We start from the raw sequence: 22227 nt of genomic DNA on the forward strand, positions 1-22227 counted from the left end.
CAATATGTTGTGTGGGTCAATTAGCTAGATATCAATTACTAAAACTCATTAGATGTCGAGAAATAGTCGATTGAAGATATTCAATGCGTTATTGGAGATTACTTAATGCGTAAGGCCGCACAAGTTGAGCTGTAACTGCTACGATATAATGGATTGCAAGTAGACAGTACTTTATAAATAAAGATACGCATATTTGAATGTGTATTTTCTTCGTTCATATAGAGAGTTTGAGAAGGTTGCCAACTCCGGAAGCAGGCCTACGTTTATCTACTTCATTTGACCGAGATTACACTTTCAGAAATCCTAATGACACTCACATCTATTCATATTAAGAAATCGACCGGCCCGGACCAATGTAACATTTATTTTCCCCAAATTGGTGCAGATATCTTTGCTGTCCTTCTCACGCATATATTCAATCTTTAATTGGCGAGTGATACGATTACAAAAGTCTGGAAAGCAGCTTACGTCACCCTTATACATCTTGGTCGATTGATCTATTCAGGCAATGTGTTGTGCGGGTCAATTGGATAACGTTGGATAACTATAGTCCCGTTTGTAAACTGTCTGCACTGGAAACATCTTTGGAAAAGCTGGTTGAACTCACAGTTGAAAGACTTTCTGTATAATATCTCATTTGATCTAAATTCCAGTCGGGTTTTAGAGCCAAGTACAATTACTGCAGTAACTAAGGTTGTAGGTGATGTCCTAGATGCTCAGGACAAGAAACATCACTGTGTTTAATTTTTTATTGACTTATCAAAGGCCTTTGTTGACCAATCCCTGACAAAAAAAGGTTGGTTTAAGTGTTGAAGCATTGGATTGGTTCCAAAACGACCTTTCTGACAGCATACAGTGTGTAGCACAGAGGGTGATACATCTGAGCTTCAAAGGATCCTTTTTTACAATGCATATAAATGATACAGCGAAGACCGTATGCTGATGACATAATTATTTATTCTTGTACATCTTGAAGGCTTTTCAGGATTTACAGTTGGCTTTTGATGCGGTTTGAATTTAAACTTGTGCAAGGAAATGGTTTTCTCTTTGAAAGGAAACACATGGAGTCACTTGCACATTTCAACTCTAAAAAGTCAGGAAACTGATAACCTATAAGTATCTTGGGAATTGGTTAGAAGAAAAGCTGAATTTTAAACAGCACATTGATAACTTCACCAGAGAACTGAAGTTGAAATTGGGTTTTCTTTTAGGAACAAAACTTGTTTTTCAATGTTAGTCAGAAAGGATCTTGTTCAAAGCACTTTGTTATCGGTGCTAGATTATAGTGCCTATATGCAGGCCTTAGCAAGTACCTGAACTCTGGACACAGTGTATCATGGTGCTTTTAAGATGTACCATGCTGTGACCATGCTTCCCTGTCATAAAGGACGTCATCTCCTCCTGTCCCTCAGTAATCCACTGACGGTAGTGTCACCATCCTGGTGAACTCCTCGTAGTGCACGTTGCCATTAGACTTCACGTTGGCTTCTCTGAACAGCTCGTCCACTGCAAAGTTTAGAGGGGAAACAACTTCATGTTAATTCGCTGATCTGGGACCAACAACAAGTATGTCAGCAGGTAGAAACGTAAAAAAATTAACTCCATTCAAATGATGTGTTTTATCATTTGCAAATTTACACAAGAATCAGTTAATGTATGTGTTGACACATTTGGTGTTTGGTATTTTATTAGGATCCCCATTAGATGTTGCAAAAGCAGCAGCTACTCTTCCTGGGGTTCAACACAAAACATGAAACATAACACAGAATGACATAATACAGAACATCATTAGACAAGAACAGCTCAAGGACAGAACTACATACATTTTAAAAAGGCACCACGTAGCCTCCATGTCAATACACACAAACTATCTAGGTCAAATAGGGAGAGGCGTTGTGCCACAAATTGTTGCTTTATCTGTTTTTTGAAACCAGGCTTGCTTTTTATTTGAGCAATATGAGATGGAAGTTCCATGCAATAGGGGCTCTATATAAAACTGTACATTTTCTTGAATTTGTTCTGGATTTGGGGACTATGAAAAGACCCCTGGTGGCATAAGTGCGTGCATCAGAGCTGTGTGTAAGTTGACTATGCAAACAATTTGGGATTTTCAACACATGAATGTTTCTTATAAAAAGAAGTGATGCAGTCAGTCTCTCCCCAACTCTTAGCCAAGAGAGACTGGCATAGTATTTATATCAGCCCTTTGATTACAATTTAGATCAAAACATGCCGCTCTGTTCTGGGCCAGCTGCAGCTGAACTAGGTATTTCCTTGCAGCACTGGACCACACATCTGGACAATAATCAAGATTAGACAAAACTAGAGCCTGCAGAAAGAGGATGACTTGACCCACTGGGACAGATAGCAATTCAATTTCTCTTGGAGTCACTTGGGGCATCACAACAGTCTAAAGTGGCCTTGTTTCTGCACTCATTTAACCCTTTACACTCCTGTGAATTGGCCTATGGATAGGGCCACATAATTAAAAAATGTACCCCCTTTTTCGTTATATCCAATTGGTAGTTACAATCTTGTCTCATTGCTGCAAATCCCCAATGGACTCGGGAGGGGCGAAGGTCGAGAGCCACGCATCCTCCGTAACATTACCTGCCAAGCCGCCACTGCTTCTTGACACACTGCTTGCTTAACCCGGAAGCCAGCCGCACCAATGTGTCAGAGCCCGGCCCGCCACAAGGAGTCGATAGAGCACAATGAGAAATCCCCCTCCAGCTAAACCCTCCCCTAACCCGGACGATGCTGGGCCAATTGTGCGCTGCAACATGGGGTTCCCGGTTACATCCGCCTGTGACACAGCCTGGGATGGAACTGGTTAGGGCTACCTTGACATGTTTCTTACAGAAGAAATATGAAAAGAATATGCATTTGCATGGTACAAATTGAAAGGGAACAGTTTAGAGATCGTTAGACCAACAGGTGAGGACAACGGTTTCCCTGACAAGACTGAATCCAAGCACTTGATTTTATGTGGATTTTACATTATGTACTTTTTGCCACATTTGTTCATAAGAAAATGTGAAAATACTCTGGATACATTCAGTAACATGATAATATTCCTGTAAAATGTGTTGTAGTTGCAACACAAGACAGAACAATAAGAGGTTTGAGAGAGAGGTGTAACTGCTCTCCAAAGTGTGCACATTTCCTAAGAAATGTCAATGCAATTTTATGACTCAAAGAAAAGGCTTCAACTGTAAGATGCCTTTTTGAGCTCCTAGCTGTGCCGTTGAGGAATTAGAGCGAGGACACGTGTAGTTATTTTGTTTGGAACACAACCCTGCATCCCTGCAATCACACAATTACGGTTGTTGTTTAAGCAATCCAAGAACGGTCCTTTATGAAAATCGCAATCTGGGTCAGATGGGAATCATGTGAAAGCTTGTTCTATTGCCAACATGACAAGCTAAGTAATAAAATATGACATGAAAGTGTTAGGATTTCACATTGCAATTTAGGGAAACGTATCGTACATTTGGCGCGGTACAAGCGTAAAGCGTAAAGGGTACAAGCGTAAAGGGTTAAAAGAGCTGAACTGATAAACTAATACCAGGTAAAGTTATACCAGTTATATTTGACGTTTTTGTTTTTGTTTACCTCTACCATCTGTTCAGATCAGTGCAGATGATGTATAAGAGATTGTAAGAAGGAGCCAATTCAGACTGTTGAGCTGCACTTTCAGGGCCAGTTTCCCGGACCCAGATTAAGCCTACCTACTGCTCCTGCATTAAACGGCATTTTCAATAGAGGCTCCATTAGGCATTATATCTAGTCCTGTCTTAATCCACGACAGCTAAAACCCCTAGTGATAGAAACACATTGTAGGCTACCTTCTTTATCAGTCAGCTTCTCTCCTAGCTTGGTGAGCTTGGCCCGGAGCTCCGAGGCCAGGATGTAGCCCTTCTTCTGCTTGTCCGTCATCCTCATGGCCTCCAGGATCTCCGCCTTGGGGTCCTCCTGCTGGATCTGCCGGTGCATCATGGTCAGGAAGGTGGAGAAGTCTAGCTCGCCCTTCTTTTCTGGAGAAGGACGGATATTAGTAGAACTAATCACCTGCAAAGGGCACCATTGATCCAAAATAGGCCTAAATGCTGCTGTTAAAGTGACTGGTTATCTGCTACATGGCCGACTTGTATATTTCCATACAACTGTACAGAGCATGGTTGGTTATTCCTTACTTCAATAAAATAACTTGTTAGGGTAGTGGAGTGTGTCAATATGGCTGCATTTACACAGACAGCCCAATTCTGATGTCCTTCTGTAGCTCAGTTGGTAGAGCATGGCGCTTGTAACGCCAGGGTAGTGGAGTGTGTCAATATGGCTGCATTTACACAGACAGCCCAATTCTGATATTGTTCCCACTAATGGATCTTTTGACCAATCACATCAGATCTTTTCACATCTTTTTCAGCGCTGATCAGATTGGTAAAAAAAAAGTGAAAAAAATATCAGAATTGGGCTGTCTGTTTAATGTGTAAAATAATGAACTGCAAATGGGAATGAAGTTCAGAGTAACAGAGCAGGCAAAATTTTTGACTCTCAGAAAAACATTCTGTTCAATATTGTAAATCGGGAAGTTGGGGATTGATGGGAAAAAATCCTGTTGAGTCAAACGTGTTCTAGCCTTTTTCACATTACCAAATCAGTTAATTGGTTTGAATATTTCTCAGTACTTCCCCCAGGTTAAAAATTTCAGTGCAGCAATTATGAAGAGCTGAGAGAAGATACATATTTTTTTAATGTAATAAATGTAATTGGAACAAGCTTGGGACAGATTTCAGCTAACGTGTAGGTTACACTCAATGTGACAACTTCTCCCTCTACTCATCCCCCAAGTAGCAGCTTGCCTGCCTACTAAATAATTTACAGCCAAAGCCTCACTACGATTCATAAACAGTATGGCTAGATCAACAGGTGTCTAGAGCCGCCTCAATATTCTAATGTCTTCCGCTTCCCTGCTTGTTCCTTCATCTGCCCTGCCCTTTAAACAGGCCATGGTGAAGGAGAGGAAGTCCCTTTAGAACCCTCAAACTCAACCAGTTCCACTGTGGTTTTTAATCATTGCCATTTAATCAGGGACTGATTTAGACCTGGAACACCAGGTGGGCAATTAATTATCAGGTAGAACAGAAAACCCATCAGGCTCCGGACCTCGTAGGGTAAGAGTTGAATACCCCTGCTATAGACTACTGAGATGCCCCCAGGGTAAGTCACTCTACACCAGGGCTCTCCCAACCTTGTTCCTGAAGAGCTACTCTTCACTCCAACCCCAGTTGTAACTAACCTGATTCAGCTTATTAACTAGCTAATTATTAGAATCAGGTGCGCTAGATTAGGTTTGGTGTGAAAACCTACAGGACCGTAGCTCTCCAGATACAGGGTTGGAGAGACTTGCTGTAGACTATTGACATTCCCCCCAGGGTAGGTCACTCTCGACCAGGGTTACTCAACTCTTAACCTACCCAGTCCGGAGCCTGCTGGTTTTCTGCTTTACCTGATTAGAGGGGAACAATGAAAAAATGCAGTGGAGCGGGCTTTGAGGTCCAGAGTTGAGTTTGAGGGCTATAGACCAGTGGTTCCTAAACTTTTTATAGTCCTGTACCCCTTCAAACATTCAACCTCCAGCTGCGTACCCCCTCTAGCACCAGGGTCAGTGCATTCTCAAATGTTGTATGTTGCCATCATTGTAAGCCTGCCACACACCCACTATAAGATACATTTATTAAACCACAGAATGGGTGTGAGTTTTTGTCACAACCCGGTTAATGGGAAGTGACAAAGAGCTCTTATAGGACCAGGGCACATATAATAAATCATTTGATCTTTATTTAACCATCTTACATATAACACCTTATTTGTTCATTGACAATTGTGAATAACTCACAACAGGTTAATGAGAAGGGTGTGCTTGAAAGGATGCACCTAACTCTGCAATGTTGGGTTGTATTAGAGAGAGTCTCAGTCTAAAATACTTTTCCACATACAGTCTCTGCCTGTATTTAGTTTTCATGCTAGTGAGGGCTGAGAATCCACTCTTACATAGATACGTGGTTGCAAAGGGCATCAGTGTCTTAACAGCGTGATTTGCCAAGGCAGGATACTCTGAGCGCAGCCCAATCCAGAAATCTGGCAGTGGCTTCTGATGAAATAACATTTTCACAGAACAGCTTGTTGCAATTTCAATGAGGCTCTCTTGTTCAGACATCGGTATGTGGACTGGAGGCAGGGCATGAAATGGTTAACGAATCTTTTTGAATCTTCCCGCACATTGAATATAGTTGCGGAGAGTCCCTAGAATCCTAGATTCAGATGATTAAAACGAGAAAAAACATCACCCAGATAGGCCAGCCGTGTGAGAAACTCATGCAAGCGGTCAGACAAGGGAATAAACTTTAATCTCGTCTCTCAATTTAAAAAAAACGTGTCAATACTTTGCCCCTTGATAACCAGCGCACTTCTGTATGTTGTAAAAGCGTTACATGGTCGCTGCCCATATCATTGCATAGTGCAGAAAATACATGAGAGTTCAAGGGCCCTTGATTTAACAAAGTTAACCATTTTCACTGTAGTGTCCAAAAAGTATTTCCAGCTGTCAGGCATTCCCTTGGCAGCAAGAGCCTCTCGGTGGATGCTGCAGTGTACTCCAGTGGCGTTGGGAGCAACTACTTACACGCGCGTTACCCACTCCACTATGTCTCCCTGTCAGTACAGATATCAACACATCTTGACCACCAAAGTCCATTTTATGTCACAAGGCTGTCCAATACTTTAAAAACATCCTCTCCTGTTGTCCTGGTTTCCAGTGGTTTGCAGAAGAGGATGTCTTCCTTAATTGACCCCCCATAAACACAACGGACATATGCCAGGCCCGCCACTGGCTTGTATGCGAAGCAGTAATTGTTTCAAAACATCTCCTGCCATGTCACTGATGCATCGTGAAACGGTGTTGTTTGATGAAGACATTGTCTGTATAGTTTTTGGGCCTATTGTCCCAGTCATATCCGCGGCAGAAGGAAGAATTAACTCCTCCACAATAGTATGGGGCTTGCCTGTCCAAGCCACTCAGTAGCTCACCATATAAGACACTTCTAGCTCTTTCTTATTAATGGTATCTGTTGCTTTTATACATGTCTTACTACTTGAAAGTCCTCTTAATTCTCGCTCAAAAAACTCCTGTTGCTTATTTTTCAAATTGGCATGTTTTGTTTCTAAATGTCTACGCAAGAGTGAAGTTTTCATCGAGTTGTGAGAAAGTACTTTTTCACATATAACACACTGTGACTGAGGAAAGGCACTACTCCCAATATAAGTGAACCCCAAATCAATGTAGTTCTCGTCATATTTGCGCCTCTTCGATGGTCCAACGTCCCTGTCTGTTGTTCGGTGCTTTCCCGGCTAAGGTTCACAAGTGTCAGTGTCCATGCTAGCTGGTCTAACAACAAATGTAGAATTACTGATGCTAGCTGGTCTAACAACAAATGTAGAATTACTGATGCTAGCTGGTCTAACAACAAATGTAGAATTACTGATGCTAGCTGGTCTAACAACAAATGTAGAATTACTGATGCTAGCTGGTCTAACAACAAATGTAGAATTACTGATGCTAGCTGGTCTAACAACAAATGTAGAATTACTGATGCTAGCATTGGATGTGCTCGTGGAAGCAGAACAACTTGTGTCGTCGACAGGTGCAGGTGCAGTACTGCTGGTAGTAGCAGTACAACCAGTAGAGCTGGTATGTGTCTATGGACGCAGGCCGTACTTTCTTTTGTCCATTAATCCATTTTCGAGCAAACAGAATGAGCAGTAGCTACATACGGACTGTTAGTGGAATTCCTGCAAGAGAGTAACGGTTAATGTGATTGGATAACGGTTAATGTGATTGGATAACGGTTAATGTGATTGGATGTTAATTATTTGACAAGGCTACCTGTATTTGACATTGTGTTGTTATTTCGCTGAACACTAGATGGTTTAATTTTATTTTTGGCAGTGAAACGAGGCTACTCAAAAAAAACTCACCCAAATGTATATCCCTGTTGGAAAATCTAAATGGACTGTTTGAAAATGTGCTAATTAATTTGGCGTACCCTTGACGTCATTGCACGTACCCCTGGGGGGTTTGAAAATACCTGCCCTAGACTACTGAGATGCCCCCAGGGTGAGTCACTCTAGACTACTGAGATGCCCCCAGGGTAAGTCACTCTAGACTACTGAGATGTCCCCAGGGTAAGTCACTCTAGACTACTGAGATGTCCCCCAGGGTCAGTCACTCTAGACTACTGAGATGTCCCCAGGGTCAGTCACTCTAGACTACTGAGATGTCCCCAGGGTCAGTCACTCTAGACTACTGAGATGTCCCCAGGGTCAGTCACTCTAGACTACTGAGATGTCCCCAGGGTCAGTCACTCTAGACTACTGAGATGTCCCCAGGGTCAGTCACTCTAGACTACTGAGATGTCCCCAGGGTCAGTCACTCTAGACTACTGAGATGTCCCCAGGGTCAGTCACTCTAGACTACTGAGATGTCCCCAGGGTCAGTCACTCTAGACTACTGAGATGTCCCCCAGGGTCAGTCACTCTAGACTACTGAGATGTCCCCAGGGTAAGTCACTCTAGACTACTGAGATGTCCCCAGGGTAAGTCACTCTAGACTACTGAGATGTCCCCAGGGTAAGTCACTCTAGACTACTGAGATGTCCCCAGGGTCAGTCACTCTAGACTACTGAGATGCCCCCAGGGTCAGTCACTCTAGACTACTGAGATGTCCCCCAGGGTCAGTCTAGACTACTGAGATGTCCCCAGGGTCAGTCATTAAACTACTGAGATGTCCCCCAGGGTCAGTCACTCTAGACTACTGAGATGTCCCCAGGGTCAGTCACTCTAGACTACTGAGATGTCCCCAGGGTCAGTCATTAAACTACTGAGATGTCCCCCAGGGTCAGTCACTCTAGACTACTGAGATGCCCCCAGGGTCAGTCACTCTAGACTACTGAGATGCCCCCAGGGTCAGTCACTCTAGACTACTGAGATGCCCCCAGGGTCAGTCACTCTAGACTACTGAGATGCCCCCAGGGTCAGTCACTCTAGACTACTGAGATGTCCCCCAGGGTCAGTCACTCTAGACTACTGAGATGTCCCCCAGGGTCAGTCTAGACTACTGAGATGTAGACTACTGAGATGCCCCCAGGGTAAGTCACTGTAGACTACTGAGATGCCCCCCAGGGTAAGTCAGTCTAGACTACTGAGATGTCCCCAGGGTAAGTCAGTCTAGACTACTGAGATGCCCCCAGGGTCAGTCACTGTAGACTACTGAGATGCCCCCAGGGTAAGTCACTGTAGACTACTGAGATGTCCCCCAGGGTCAGTCACTCTAGACTACTGAGATGTCCCCAGGGTCAGTCACTCTAGACTACTGAGATGTCCCCAGGGTCAGTCACTCTAGACTACTGAGATGTCCCCCAGGGTCAGTCACTCTAGACTACTGAGATGTCCCCAGGGTAAGTCACTCTAGACTACTGAGATGTCCCCAGGGTAAGTCACTCTAGACTACTGAGATGTCCCCAGGGTAAGTCACTCTAGACTACTGAGATGCCCCCAGGGTCAGTCACTCTAGACTACTGAGATGCCCCCAGGGTCAGTCACTCTAGACTACTGAGATGTCCCCCAGGGTCAGTCTAGACTACTGAGATGTCCCCAGGGTCAGTCATTAAACTACTGAGATGTCCCCCAGGGTCAGTCACTCTAGACTACTGAGATGTCCCCAGGGTCAGTCACTCTAGACTACTGAGATGTCCCCAGGGTCAGTCATTAGACTACTGAGATGTCCCCAGGGTCAGTCACTCTAGACTACTGAGATGCCCCCAGGGTCAGTCACTCTAGACTACTGAGATGCCCCCAGGGTCAGTCACTCTAGACTACTGAGATGCCCCCAGGGTCAGTCACTCTAGACTACTGAGATGCCCCCAGGGTCAGTCACTCTAGACTACTGAGATGCCCCCCAGGGTCAGTCACTCTAGACTACTGAGATGCCCCCAGGGTCAGTCACTCTAGACTACTGAGATGTCCCCCAGGGTCAGTCTAGACTACTGAGATGTCCCCAGGGTCAGTCTAGACTACTGAGATGCCCCCAGGGTAAGTCACTGTAGACTACTGAGATGCCCCCCAGGGTAAGTCAGTCTAGACTACTGAGATGTCCCCAGGGTAAGTCAGTCTAGACTACTGAGATGCCCCCAGGGTCAGTCACTGTAGACTACTGAGATGTCCCCCAGGGTCAGTCACTCTAGACTACTGAGATGTCCCCAGGGTCAGTCACTCTAGACTACTGAGATGCCCCCAGGGTCAGTCACTCTAGACTACTGAGATGCCCCCAGGGTCAGTCACTCTAGACTACTGAGATGCCCCCAGGGTCAGTCAGTTGGTAGAGCATGGCGCTTGTAACGCCAGGGTAGTGGGTTCGATCCCCGGGACCACCCATACGTAGAATGTATGCACACATGACTGTAAGTCGCTTTGGATAAAAGCGTCTGCTAAATGGCATATATATTATGCCCCCAGGGTCAGTCATTAGACTACTGAGATGCCCCCAGGGTGAGTCAATCTAGACTACTGAGATGCCCCCAGGGTGAGTCAATCTAGACTACTGAGATGTCCCCAGGACTACTGAGATGTCCCCCAGGGTCAGTCACTCTAGACTACTGAGATGCCCCCAGGGTCAGTCACTCTAGACTACTGAGATGTCCCCAGGGTTAGTCACTCTAGACTACTGAGATGTCCCCAGGGTTAGTCACTCTAGACTACTGAGATGTCCCCAGGGTTAGTCACTCTAGACTACTGAGATGCCCCCAGGGTCAGTCACTCTAGACTACTGAGATGCCCCCAGGGTTAGTCACTCTAGACTACTGAGATGTCCCCAGGGTGAGTCAATCTAGACTACTGAGATGTCCCCCAGGGTCAGTCATTAAACTACTGAGATGTCCGCCAGGGTCAGTCATTAAACTACTGAGATGTCCCCCAGGGTCCGTCATTAAACTACTGAGATGTCCCCCAGGGTCAGTCTAGACTACTGAGATGCCCCCAGGGTCAGTCATTAAACTACTGAGATGTCCCCCAGGGTCAGTCATTAAACTACTGAGATGTCCCCCAGGGTCAGTCATTAGACTACTGAGATGTCCCCCAGGGTCAGTCTAGACTACTGAGATGTCCCCCAGGGTCAGTCTAGACTACTGAGATGTCCCCAGGGTCAGTCTAGACTACTGAGATGCCCCCAGGGTGAGTCAATCTAGACTACTGAGATGTCCCCAGGGTGAGTCAATCTAGACTACTGAGATGTCCCCAGGACTACTGAGATGTCCCCCAGGGTCAGTCACTCTAGACTACTGAGATGTCCCCAGGGTCAGTCACTCTAGACTACTGAGATGTCCCCAGGGTCAGTCACTCTAGACTACTGAGATGCCCCCAGGGTCAGTCACTCTAGACTACTGAGATGTCCCCAGGGTCAGTCACTCTAGACTACTGAGATGTCCCCAGGGTCAGTCACTCTAGACTACTGAGATGTCCCCCAGGGTCAGTCACTCTAGACTACTGAGATGTCCCCAGGGTCAGTCACTCTAGACTACTGAGATGTCCCCAGGGTCAGTCACTCTAGACTACTGAGATGTCCCCAGGGTCAGTCACTCTAGACTACTGAGATGTCCCCAGGGTCAGTCACTCTAGACTACTGAGATGTCCCCAGGGTCAGTCACTCTAGACTACTGAGATGTCCCCAGGGTCAGTCACTCTAGACTACTGAGATGCCCCCAGGGTCAGTCACTCTAGACTACTGAGATGCCCCCAGGGTCAGTCACTCTAGACTACTGAGATGTCCCCAGGGTCAGTCACTCTAGACTACTGAGATGTCCCCAGGGTCAGTCACTCTAGACTACTGAGATGTCCCCAGGGTTAGTCACTCTAGACTACTGGGATGCCCCCAGGGTCAGTCATTAGACTACTAGGATGCCCCCAGGGTCAGTCACTCTAGACTACTGAGATGCCCCCAGGGTGAGTCAGTCATTAGACTACTGAGATGCCCCCAGGGTCAGTCACTCTAGACTACTGAGATGCCCCCAGGGTCAATCTAGACTACTGAGATGTCCCCCAGGGTCAGTCATTAAACTACTGAGATGTCCCCAGGGTCAGTCATTAAACTACTGAGATGTCCCCCAGGGTCCGTCATTAAACTACTGAGATGTCCCCCAGGGTCAGTCTAGACTACTGAGATGCCCCCAGGGTCAGTCATTAAACTACTGAGATGTCCCCCAGGGTCAGTCATTAAACTACTGAGATGTCCGCCAGGGTCAGTCATTAAACTACTGAGATGTCCCCCAGGGTCAGTCTAGACTACTGAGATGTCCCCCAGGGTCAGTCTAGACTACTGAGATGTCCCCAGGGTCAGTCTAGACTACTGAGATGCCCCCAGGGTAAGTCACTGTAGACTACTGAGATGCCCCCCAGGGTAAGTCAGTCTAGACTACTGAGATGTCCCCAGGGTAAGTGAGGGGCCCTTGATGGCGTACCTATCTTGTGGACCTGCAGGTGTCGGTCGATCTCACCGAAGGTGGGACTCGTCCCCAGACAGCGCATAACTGTGATCAGGTCCTTGGCTTCAATCTTCCCCTTGCGCTTCTTGTCGTACAAGGAGAAACATTCCTTGAACTCTACAGGGAGAGGAAAAACAGGCAAATAATGTACTGATGTGCTGGGTGAAAAGAAACTAAAAAACAAATCATGATAATCCATTCTAAAAACAGTGAATATTACAATGTTTCTCCTCTCCAAGGAGGCAATTAAAATCTTAGTCTCACAAGTGTAGAGAAATAAGTAAATCATACTTTTAACCTCAATTGGGACCATTTTCTAAAATGCCCTTTTTAAAATGCCATTGCTTTCAAAGTTTGTCACAACATTTTACTCTACTGTTCAATATCAATTTATTGAAAAATAATGACATTTATGTCCCATGTGACCTCCCACACAACAAAAGAAAAGCTAGCAAACAAAATAGCACACCTTACCGTTGATCTGAGTTCCTGACAGGAATTTAGCCTGAGGAAAAACACAATACACCATGAATTGGCCTAAACATGTACAGAAATGAGTAAACAAAACAATTCAATTGTTTTTTCTTACCATGTCTGTAGTCAGAGATCTCTCTTCCTGGAATACCAATGGATTACCTTACCCGTCTCCACACCCATCTGCCTGCCGGTTCAAAGTCCACCACAGAGTACATGTTATTTAATACCGGTTGCTGTGGAAACTGAGATAGTGGATCCAAGGTATCATATTATCCTCTCCCTTTCTCTTCTATCAAATACTTGTGATACTAGTCACTACCTTATTATCTGATATGACAACCAGGATATGTTAAACTGCACAGCGTGGCCATTAGCAGACAAGTCACAGTATATTAAAATAATAGTTTAATTACAAAAGTAAAATTCTTCTTTAACATAAGTAACTTTGTTTATATTAAAAGTAGGCGTAAGAATGATTGATCTTGCTCAACTAATAGAACTCCCCGTTTCAATTCAATACCATTTTATGTCTAGTGAAAGGACAGATGACAGGATAGTGATGACACTGAATAATATATACATTTCCTGAGGTAGCTGCAATATATAACATTACCACTAGAGGACACTGTCTATCAATCCAGCCATGTACTAATACTTCATATAATAATTTGGTATGTGTATACCCCACTACATCTGGCGTGTACTCTGAATTCCACTCAGTTGGTAGAGCATGGTGCTTAGAGCATGGTGCTTGCAGTGCCAGGTTTGTGGGTTCGATTCCCACGGGGGACCAGTATGCTCTCACTACTGTAAGTCGCTCTGGGTCAGAGCATCGGCTAAATGACTGAAATGTCAAATGTAAATCTGCTATAGGAGACATATGACCTACTTCATTATGGAGTAACCTTGATGATGATGTCTGTTATATAGTATATGCAAGTACAATTAAGCATGTCTTCAAAGTTCATAAACACAATATACGCAAAGTGGAGTAAAAAACGTTTATTACTAAAAATATCTGATATTGAATTGTTCAAACAACTTACTTGAAGCAATACAATGATGTTCAAGTACACCCAACACTGACCTTTCTTTGAGTTCATTTTTTTGTCTCATTTTAAATTAATACTGTAACATTGCATACTGTAAGATGGTCATACTGTAGACTTGTGGATGGGGGGAGTGGTGGGGTGCAACTGTAGAAAACTGTGCTCGATCCACACTCCATGTGGCGCTTGCTGATGATGTCATTCTGGAGCGGATAGACCATTTATCTGTAGCAGGATGCAAGATATTGATGGAATCCATTCAGTCAGTATTAGTCCATTCCACAGGAGGCTGGTGATGGGAGGACGGCTCATAAGAACTTTCCTTACTCCATGCAAACCTAACCTGGGTAACTAATTGTTAACCACAAACTAGCATCATCATACTGACACCCAGGCTAACACAAACTAGCATCATCATACTGGCACCCAGGCTAACACAAACTAGTATTATCATTCTGGCACCCAGGCTAACACAAACTAGCATCATCATACTGGCACCCAGGCTAACACAAACTAGCATCATCACACTGGCACCCAGGCTAACACAAACTAGTATCATCATACTGACACCCAGGCTAACACAAACGAGCATCATCATACTGGCACCCAGGCTAACACAAACTAGTATCATCATACTGACACCCAGGCTAACACAAACGAGCATCATCATACTGGCACCCAGGCTAACACAAACTAGTATCATCATACTGACACCCAGGCTAACACAAACTAGTATCATACTGGACACTCACCTGTTGTCACTCCTATCAGTGGCTGTCCTTAACGTGTAATGTGTAGTAGGACCAGGGCTCGGGGACGTACAGGTGACCGGGGTATTTCTTACGCAGCACCGGGTCGCTCCACAGCCAGGCCACCCACACGGCCACCAGGAACATGGTGACAGAGAAGCTGGCGAACAGAAAGAGGCCATTGGCGTCTGGGACAGAGCCCTTATGCCGCTGGTGGATCACCGTGGCTACCATAGCTAGGAAGGTGAGGAGGAAGAGTTGGAAGATCTGACCCTCTGTGACCAAGTACCTGAGAGGGTGTGAGAGGGACAGAAGTGAGAGCTGCAGTCAAGATACTTTCACTTTCTAGAAGGAAATACTTAGAGTTGAGCCATGCTTCACACAGTGAAATGTCCCTACTTCAGGTACTTTCAGTACGACATAAATCAGAGTACATCTATCCCATAATGGAGTACATTTATCAATTAGAATTCAGCAAACCTCTATGACAGTGATAATCAACTAGATTCAGCCGCAGGCCAATTTCTTTCTTGAGCAGATGGTCAGAGGACCGGAACATAATTACAAATCATTTGTAGACTGCAAATTGATTGCAAGAAGCCCAAACAGATATTTCAAAAACTTGCTTAGATTTGTATACAATCACACATATCTTGCTACAAATTTCCCAAATTAAAATCACTTGGAGGTGAATTGCTGGTGTTTTTACAGTCTTATATGTCTAATAAAAATAAAATGTTTTTAAAAAGTTTTACAAATCTTTGCTCAGAAAACATTTCTCAAGTCAAAAGAAGGAAGTAATGAGGGGGCTGACCAATAGTAGAGGGCACTGGGTCCGAGTATCAGCCAACCCAACACAAACTAGCATCATCATAATAGAAGGAAGTAATGAGGGGACTGACCAATAGTAGAGGGCACTGGGTCCGAGGAGCAGCCAACCAGACACAAACTAGCATCATCATAATAGAAGGAAGTAATGAGGGGACTGACCAATAGTAGAGGGCACTGGGTCCGAGTATCAGCCAACCTAACACAAACTAGCATCACCATGATAGAAGGAAGTAATGAGGGGACTGACCAATAGTAGAGGGCACTGGGTCCGAGTATCAGCCAACCCAACACAAACTAGCATCACCATGATAGAAGGAAGTAATGAGGGAACTGACAAATAGTAGAGGGCACTGGGTCCGAGGAGCAGCCAACCAGACACAAACTAGCATCATCATAATAGAAGGAAGTAATGAGGGGACTGACCAATAGTAGAGGGCACTGGGTCCGAGTAGCAGCCAACCAGACAGGGGCATCGTCTTCTCCTCTTTGACGTGAGTAAAGCAGCCAGTGAAGTAGAGGAAGAGGATTATGAAGAAAGGAATATACCTGGAGGTAGAGAGAAGGAGAGAACTCAGTTGAAAACTAGTTCATGTCAACTTATTACAAACTCATTGCAAATACTGAACAGTGGTCACTTTAAAAATGTTTCCATACTGTTTACCCACTTCATATGTATATAGTGTATTCTAGTCAAGACTCATCCTATAGAACTGCTGCTGTACACACCTTTTCTAGCCACATACTGTCCATAATGTCATTGTTTATCCATGCCATTATATACATACATATTTATATTCCAGACTCTGATATTGCTTGTTCTAATATTTCTTAATAACTTTGACATTTTTATTATTTTATTATTATTTTTATTAGTTATGACTGTAAGCAGAAGAGAATATTCCATTAAAAGCGATGACCACATACCACATCAAATGTCCCAGTTGTTCATCATAAAAATAAAGAAGCTCAAACGAATCAATCTAAAATAAATCAAATAAGAAACATGTTCAAACAATATCAACAGCATTTTTGTTGTTGGTTGATATGAAACAGCATACATTTCAGCTCTATCAGGCACCATGCGTTCATTCATCCTGGTTAACCCAGAACTAGAATCTTCCGAATTTGGTCATATTGTATCGGAAGGAGTTGGGTGAAAAGCAGAAGACGTTTCCATCCCGTATGGACTAACAAAGTATATCTTCTCTAATAAAAAGGTGTAGCCTACCAGTGTAGCAGGTTTGAGGTCTTTGATGATGGGGTTCTCTCTGACAGACAGGTGGAGCTGGTAGCCACTCAGCAGCAGACGATGGTTGATGGAGTCGCCCACCAGGTGGATGCTGGCGCCCATCACTAAGGTGATGATGCTCAGGTACACAGCGGAGCGAGGCAGGGCCCTGGGACTCCTCTCAATCAGCTGCTCAGAGGGACGAGAGCACACACACATTAACAGGCATGTAAACACACACACACACACACACACACACACACACACACACACACACACACACACACACACACACACACACACACACACACACACACACACACTAACAGACATGTAAACACACACACACACATTAACAGACATGTAAACACACACACACACATTAACAGGCATGTAAACACACACGAACAGACATATAAACACACACACACACAGTAGCAGGCATGTAAACACACACGCACACACACACACAGTAACAGACATGTAAAACACACACACACACATTAACAGACATGTAAACACACACATTAACAGACATGTAAACACACACACATTAACAGACATGTAAAACACACACACATTAACAGACACGTAAACACACACACACACACGTAAACACACACGTAAACACAACACACACGTAAACACACACACACACACACACACACACACACACACACACACACACACACACACACACACACACACACACACACACACACACACAGGCATGTTAACACACACACACATTAACACACACACACATTAACAGGCAAGTAAACACACACAGTCAGTGTGCATGCACACACATGCACTTAGTATAGCATGTGAGCATCACAAATTAATCGGATTAATTTATTCCATATTGAAAAGCGATTATTTTGGACACATTTCATTGTCACTGTAGCTTATAGGGCAACTGCAATTGTGAACAAACGGTATCAACCAGCCTTGCAGTTTGTGTTTGGTGGTTCCAGACAGTCACCCACCTTGAGCAGTAGGAATGGCGTGATGACATTGTAGGCCATGTGAAAGTAGTCTCCGGCACTGGGCTTGTTCAGGGGGAACCAGTCCAGAGGGAGAATGATCTGAATTAAATCATGGATACAACACAGGGTTGCATTCATAGCATAGACTTCAATGCTGCTATAACAAAGGCTATTTGTTTGTTACACTTTGATATTTACTCAAATATATTATTGTAGCAGGGTAGTTCCACGCCAGAACAGCCCGGAAATATTTTAGGTATCACAGATTTTTATGGCAATTCTCACATAGACACTTAATTGGAAGGAAGTATGATATAGACATGCTTTTTACATTTGCGTCACAATGTTTTTTTTCTTTGAAAGTCATGTTGAAAGTGCCTCCTGTAAGAACCTATGATCCATGAACAGTAGGTGATCCAGACATCTCAGTGCCATTGACACCTCTAGCACTGAGATGCAGAGCCTTAGACCGCTGCGCCACTCGGGAGACCAATTGCCAGAACAACCTGAGATACCCACATTTTTTCATGCTGTCGTGGTATGGAATCTCTCAGCAGGTTGTCCATACCATTACAAATGGGCCCTCCAGTCCTTGAGTGCCTGATTGGTGGCACAGTTTTGCCCTAGACCCAGCTAACACACCTGACTCCAATAATCAACTAATCATGATCTTCAGTTTAGAATGAGATTTGATTAATCAGCTGTGTTTGCTCGGGATGGAGAAAAGAGTGACACCAATCAGGCCCTGGAGGACTGGAGTTGCCCAGGCCTGCCTTATAGTGTGCCTTAAAATATGGAATATGCCTTGAATATTCATTTATTCAACATAAAACATTAATACTTCAATGTACCTTTTTTGATGTAGCATATTTTTAGACATTGTTTGGAACAATATACTCTTAAAACAGGTCATATTTCTAGAGTGGCTCTCTGGTACTTTAGAAGATATGACCCATTTATAAAAGACATAGGTCTTCAATAAATCATAGCCCTCATTGAGGATTGCACATTCAGCAAATCACCAGCAGAGGGAGTTCCATTTGAATCCATTTTCCCATTCACTATGTTGGTGGTGGTAATAAAATGAATCATAACTTCAAAATTAGCAGACAACCAACTCTGGAAATGTGATGTACTTATAGAGTATATTATTACAACCAAGGTCTTTCAATGAGGAAAATCAAAAAGGGTACTTATGAGTTTTATGTTGAATAAATTAATGTGACAAATTGAATTTCAGAACTTAAACATTCTCCGTATTAACGATAGGGGCTATAATAAATATCACAATATTATTGTGGGCAATATATCAATACTTTGATTACAAGTATAGATTTTTAAAAATGTAAAAATCTAATTCACCAAAACTCATCCTATAGCTTGTTCTCCATCTTTTTAAATAGTGAGCCAACATGTTTTCAGCACTTATTTCCATGACTGATAAAAACTCATTTTCCCATGTTCTCTCATCTCTCCACAGCAGACATAGTGTATCAAATAGCAGAATCGTGAGAATCGTAATACATATCGTATCGGCACCTAAGCATGGTGATGATAACGTATTGTGAGGTCCCTGGTAATTCCCTACTCCACACACTACATGTTTTATTTAACCTTTATTTAACTAAGCAACTCAGTTAAGAACTAAATCTTATTTACAATGACGGCCTACCCCTGCCAAACCCTCCCCTAACCCGGACGACACTGGGCCAATTGTGCGCCGCCCTATGGGACTCCCAATCACGGCCGATTGTGATACAGCCTGGAATCAAACCAGGGTCTCTAATGACACCTCTAGCACTGAGATGCAGAGCCTTAGACCACTGCGCCACTCGGGAGCCCAAATGCCAGAACAACCTGAGATACTCAACATGTTTTCAAGCTGTCCTGGTATGGAATCTCTCAGCAGGTTGTCCATACCATTACAATGGGCCTTCCAAAGTCCAGTATCCAGTTTTGTACTGTGAGATAGAACCACAGGTCAAAGTGGAACTGTGGCCTCTTCATTGATGACCCTTTTGGCTTGGACTCTGGTTGGCTTTAGAGAAAGACACATTATGAAGTATGAATTCCAACTCCAAAACAACATTATACAGAATGACAATGTATGAAGAAGACATTAGCCAATATGTAGAAACACAACAGTGCTGTGGTAGGCCTACACCTATATAAATACACATGAATAACATTGTCATTATCTTTCTGTTCATGTAGCCTACTGTATTATTCATCACTATTATTGTGTTGTTGGCCTTGATCTACCTCCGAGGTTAACGCCAGTGGACGAGGTCATGTAAATAAATAAGATGCATGTTATTCAGTGGGCTGTTTGCCAGTCTATACACAGTCCAATGCATTCCTTGTACAGGCCCCATGTGTTCCTAACTCTCTGCAAATAATGGGCAATATAAAAGCCAATATACACTGTATTGTATAGCTGTGCTTGACAACCTTCACAGCAGCCATCATTTGAAAGCATTACAGGCTGACAACTTCCCTGTCCTTGGTCACATGACACTGACCATGAGCACATTCCAAGGCAAGAAGAACTTCAGCCAGCAAGCACAGGCAATAACTAACCTAGTTTAGAATATAAGGGGCCGTTTTGAGTGGCAGACTGATATGCCTTTACAGTATATTTCTACTGACACTGTCTGACAGTAGCCTAGCGGACTAAACTCCACGGTGAAGGAGGATTTCTGATAGACTTCAACAGAGTGGACCCGAGACCAGGCTTTGTGGAATCTAGCTCTGACTAGATCAATTCGCCTTAGGTCAATACTAACATTAATTTAAATTATGAAACGCTCACCTTGTACACATGTTTAAAAGCACCCGAAGCTTTTGGGACAAATAAAAACACTCGTGGGCCAAGTCGCCAGTTGGAGAACCCTGTCTTACAGCAATGAACAAACAGGCGGTGGTTGTATTTGAATGAACTATTATTGAAACGGTAACGTGATAACAATAGCTTAACAGTCCGCTAACAGTAGCCTAGTCTTTATAGTTTACGTTTCGTTGATAGACAAATGCCTGAGACACTTCGGCTTATCAGGGAGACTATTCGACATGCACGGTGCCTTCCAACCACTGGCCCGCTAGATGGGCACATTAAATACTTGCCGATGATATAAACACGTTAATCACAAGTAAACTGTTCAAACCTGGGGTTTGTTGACGACCGAGGTGCATTGCCTTGACGTTTCCGTGCCGCAGCTTGCATTCTCTTCCCGATGTCCTCCAATCCTGCAACGAAAATACGCCACTTATTTTTTTTCTTTGCTGTGGTTTTCTGGCGGTTGGCATCCAACCTTATGGTGCATTACCGTCACCTACTGTACTGGAGTGTGGCCCAAAGACAGATACTATTGTAAATCTTACCTGCCATGTCCCGTTTTCCTTTAAAAATAAGATAACAAAATATTTGGGACTGTATCTAATGACGTTCGACTCAATATCCTCTTTAAACTCATTTCCTGTATCCCCTTCTCCCTCAAACTGGATGTCAGTCTCTCTCGTTCCCTCTGATACTACCCACACTGTGTCAGTACATGCCCCACGGTCTCTATTTCCTGGCAATATTCACACTCTCCTGTTGGCTGCTTTCCTATCCCATTTAGAGTCTTATTCAACCAGCTGTGTTCCAGCCTTCGTCTTGTAAAAATAGCCTCGTCTGGGCCCGGATGTGCAGTGCTGTGGGCCCCCTATGTAATTTGAATACTGCCCCACCATGCCAAAGCACTGTTGACGCGGGTCCATCACGTTTACAATTTGACAAGAAGATCTTTCTTTAATTTAAGCTATATGATAAATGATCCCACTGATGGTTTCACCAACAAAATTTATTTTTGCCACTACAAAAGCATGATATTTTAGTGTATTGATGACAATAAATCAAATTAATTAGCTAAGTAAATCATAATATTCAATAGTTTCAATACCGTGTTAAGATAATGAAATGCATTCTGGGATTCATTGTGCAAATACTCTCCAAAGCGTTGTTGTTTCTGTCATTGTTTTAAGCAATAGTTGAGCTAGCTATCAAAAATAAAGAGAAAGTCGGGAATAGAAAATTACGGATTAAAAAATAATCAGCAATGCAATCAACAGAAAAGTGGAGCCCAAAGAAGAAGGCCAAAAATGAGAACGCAAAGGAGATATCAAAATTAGTTAAATTAGATTCCTTTTTCAAATGCAGTTCAAGTTCAGCCATTGCTAGCAGAAAGCAATGTAGTGGGACCAGAAAAGGATGTAGGTTTGTCATCACCAGCAACAGATTTCAGCAGGTCAAGTGAGCCAAGGCCAAGC

At 43.7% G+C, this 22227-nt stretch overlaps 2 protein-coding genes across 3 annotated transcripts; both read right to left on the bottom strand.

The window, feature by feature from the left end:
* Nucleotides 1–937: 937 nt before the first annotated feature.
* LOC124025548 (calmodulin-like protein 4) lies at nucleotides 938–13293 on the bottom strand. The gene is made up of 5 exons (XM_046338932.1): nucleotides 13186–13293; nucleotides 13071–13101; nucleotides 12573–12713; nucleotides 3849–4037; nucleotides 938–1506 (listed from the first exon to the last, which is right to left on the bottom strand). Exons 1-5 carry the CDS (start codon nucleotides 13186–13188, stop codon nucleotides 1409–1411), a joined length of 462 nt encoding a protein of 153 aa, XP_046194888.1. The 5' UTR covers nucleotides 13189–13293; the 3' UTR covers nucleotides 938–1408.
* Nucleotides 13294–14060: 767 nt separating this feature from the next.
* LOC124025547 (ceroid-lipofuscinosis neuronal protein 6 homolog) lies at nucleotides 14061–21671 on the bottom strand. 2 transcript variants are annotated; one of them, XM_046338931.1, is made up of 9 exons: nucleotides 21301–21671; nucleotides 21084–21165; nucleotides 19840–19957; nucleotides 17920–18018; nucleotides 16931–17119; nucleotides 16627–16682; nucleotides 16126–16248; nucleotides 14875–15160; nucleotides 14061–14347 (listed from the first exon to the last, which is right to left on the bottom strand). In XM_046338931.1, exons 1-8 carry the CDS (start codon nucleotides 21305–21307, stop codon nucleotides 14890–14892), a joined length of 945 nt encoding a protein of 314 aa, XP_046194887.1. In that variant the 5' UTR covers nucleotides 21308–21671; the 3' UTR covers nucleotides 14061–14347; nucleotides 14875–14889. The 2 variants fall into 2 exon arrangements, with proteins under 2 accessions (XP_046194887.1, XP_046194886.1); XM_046338930.1 differs by having other exon boundaries at nucleotides 14061–14411.
* Between the last annotated feature and the right edge of the window lie 556 nt (nucleotides 21672–22227).

Source organism: Oncorhynchus gorbuscha, unplaced genomic scaffold, assembly GCF_021184085.1.
Source record: "Oncorhynchus gorbuscha isolate QuinsamMale2020 ecotype Even-year unplaced genomic scaffold, OgorEven_v1.0 Un_scaffold_2281, whole genome shotgun sequence".
In the NCBI taxonomy this organism is placed as follows: domain Eukaryota; kingdom Metazoa; phylum Chordata; class Actinopteri; order Salmoniformes; family Salmonidae; genus Oncorhynchus; species Oncorhynchus gorbuscha.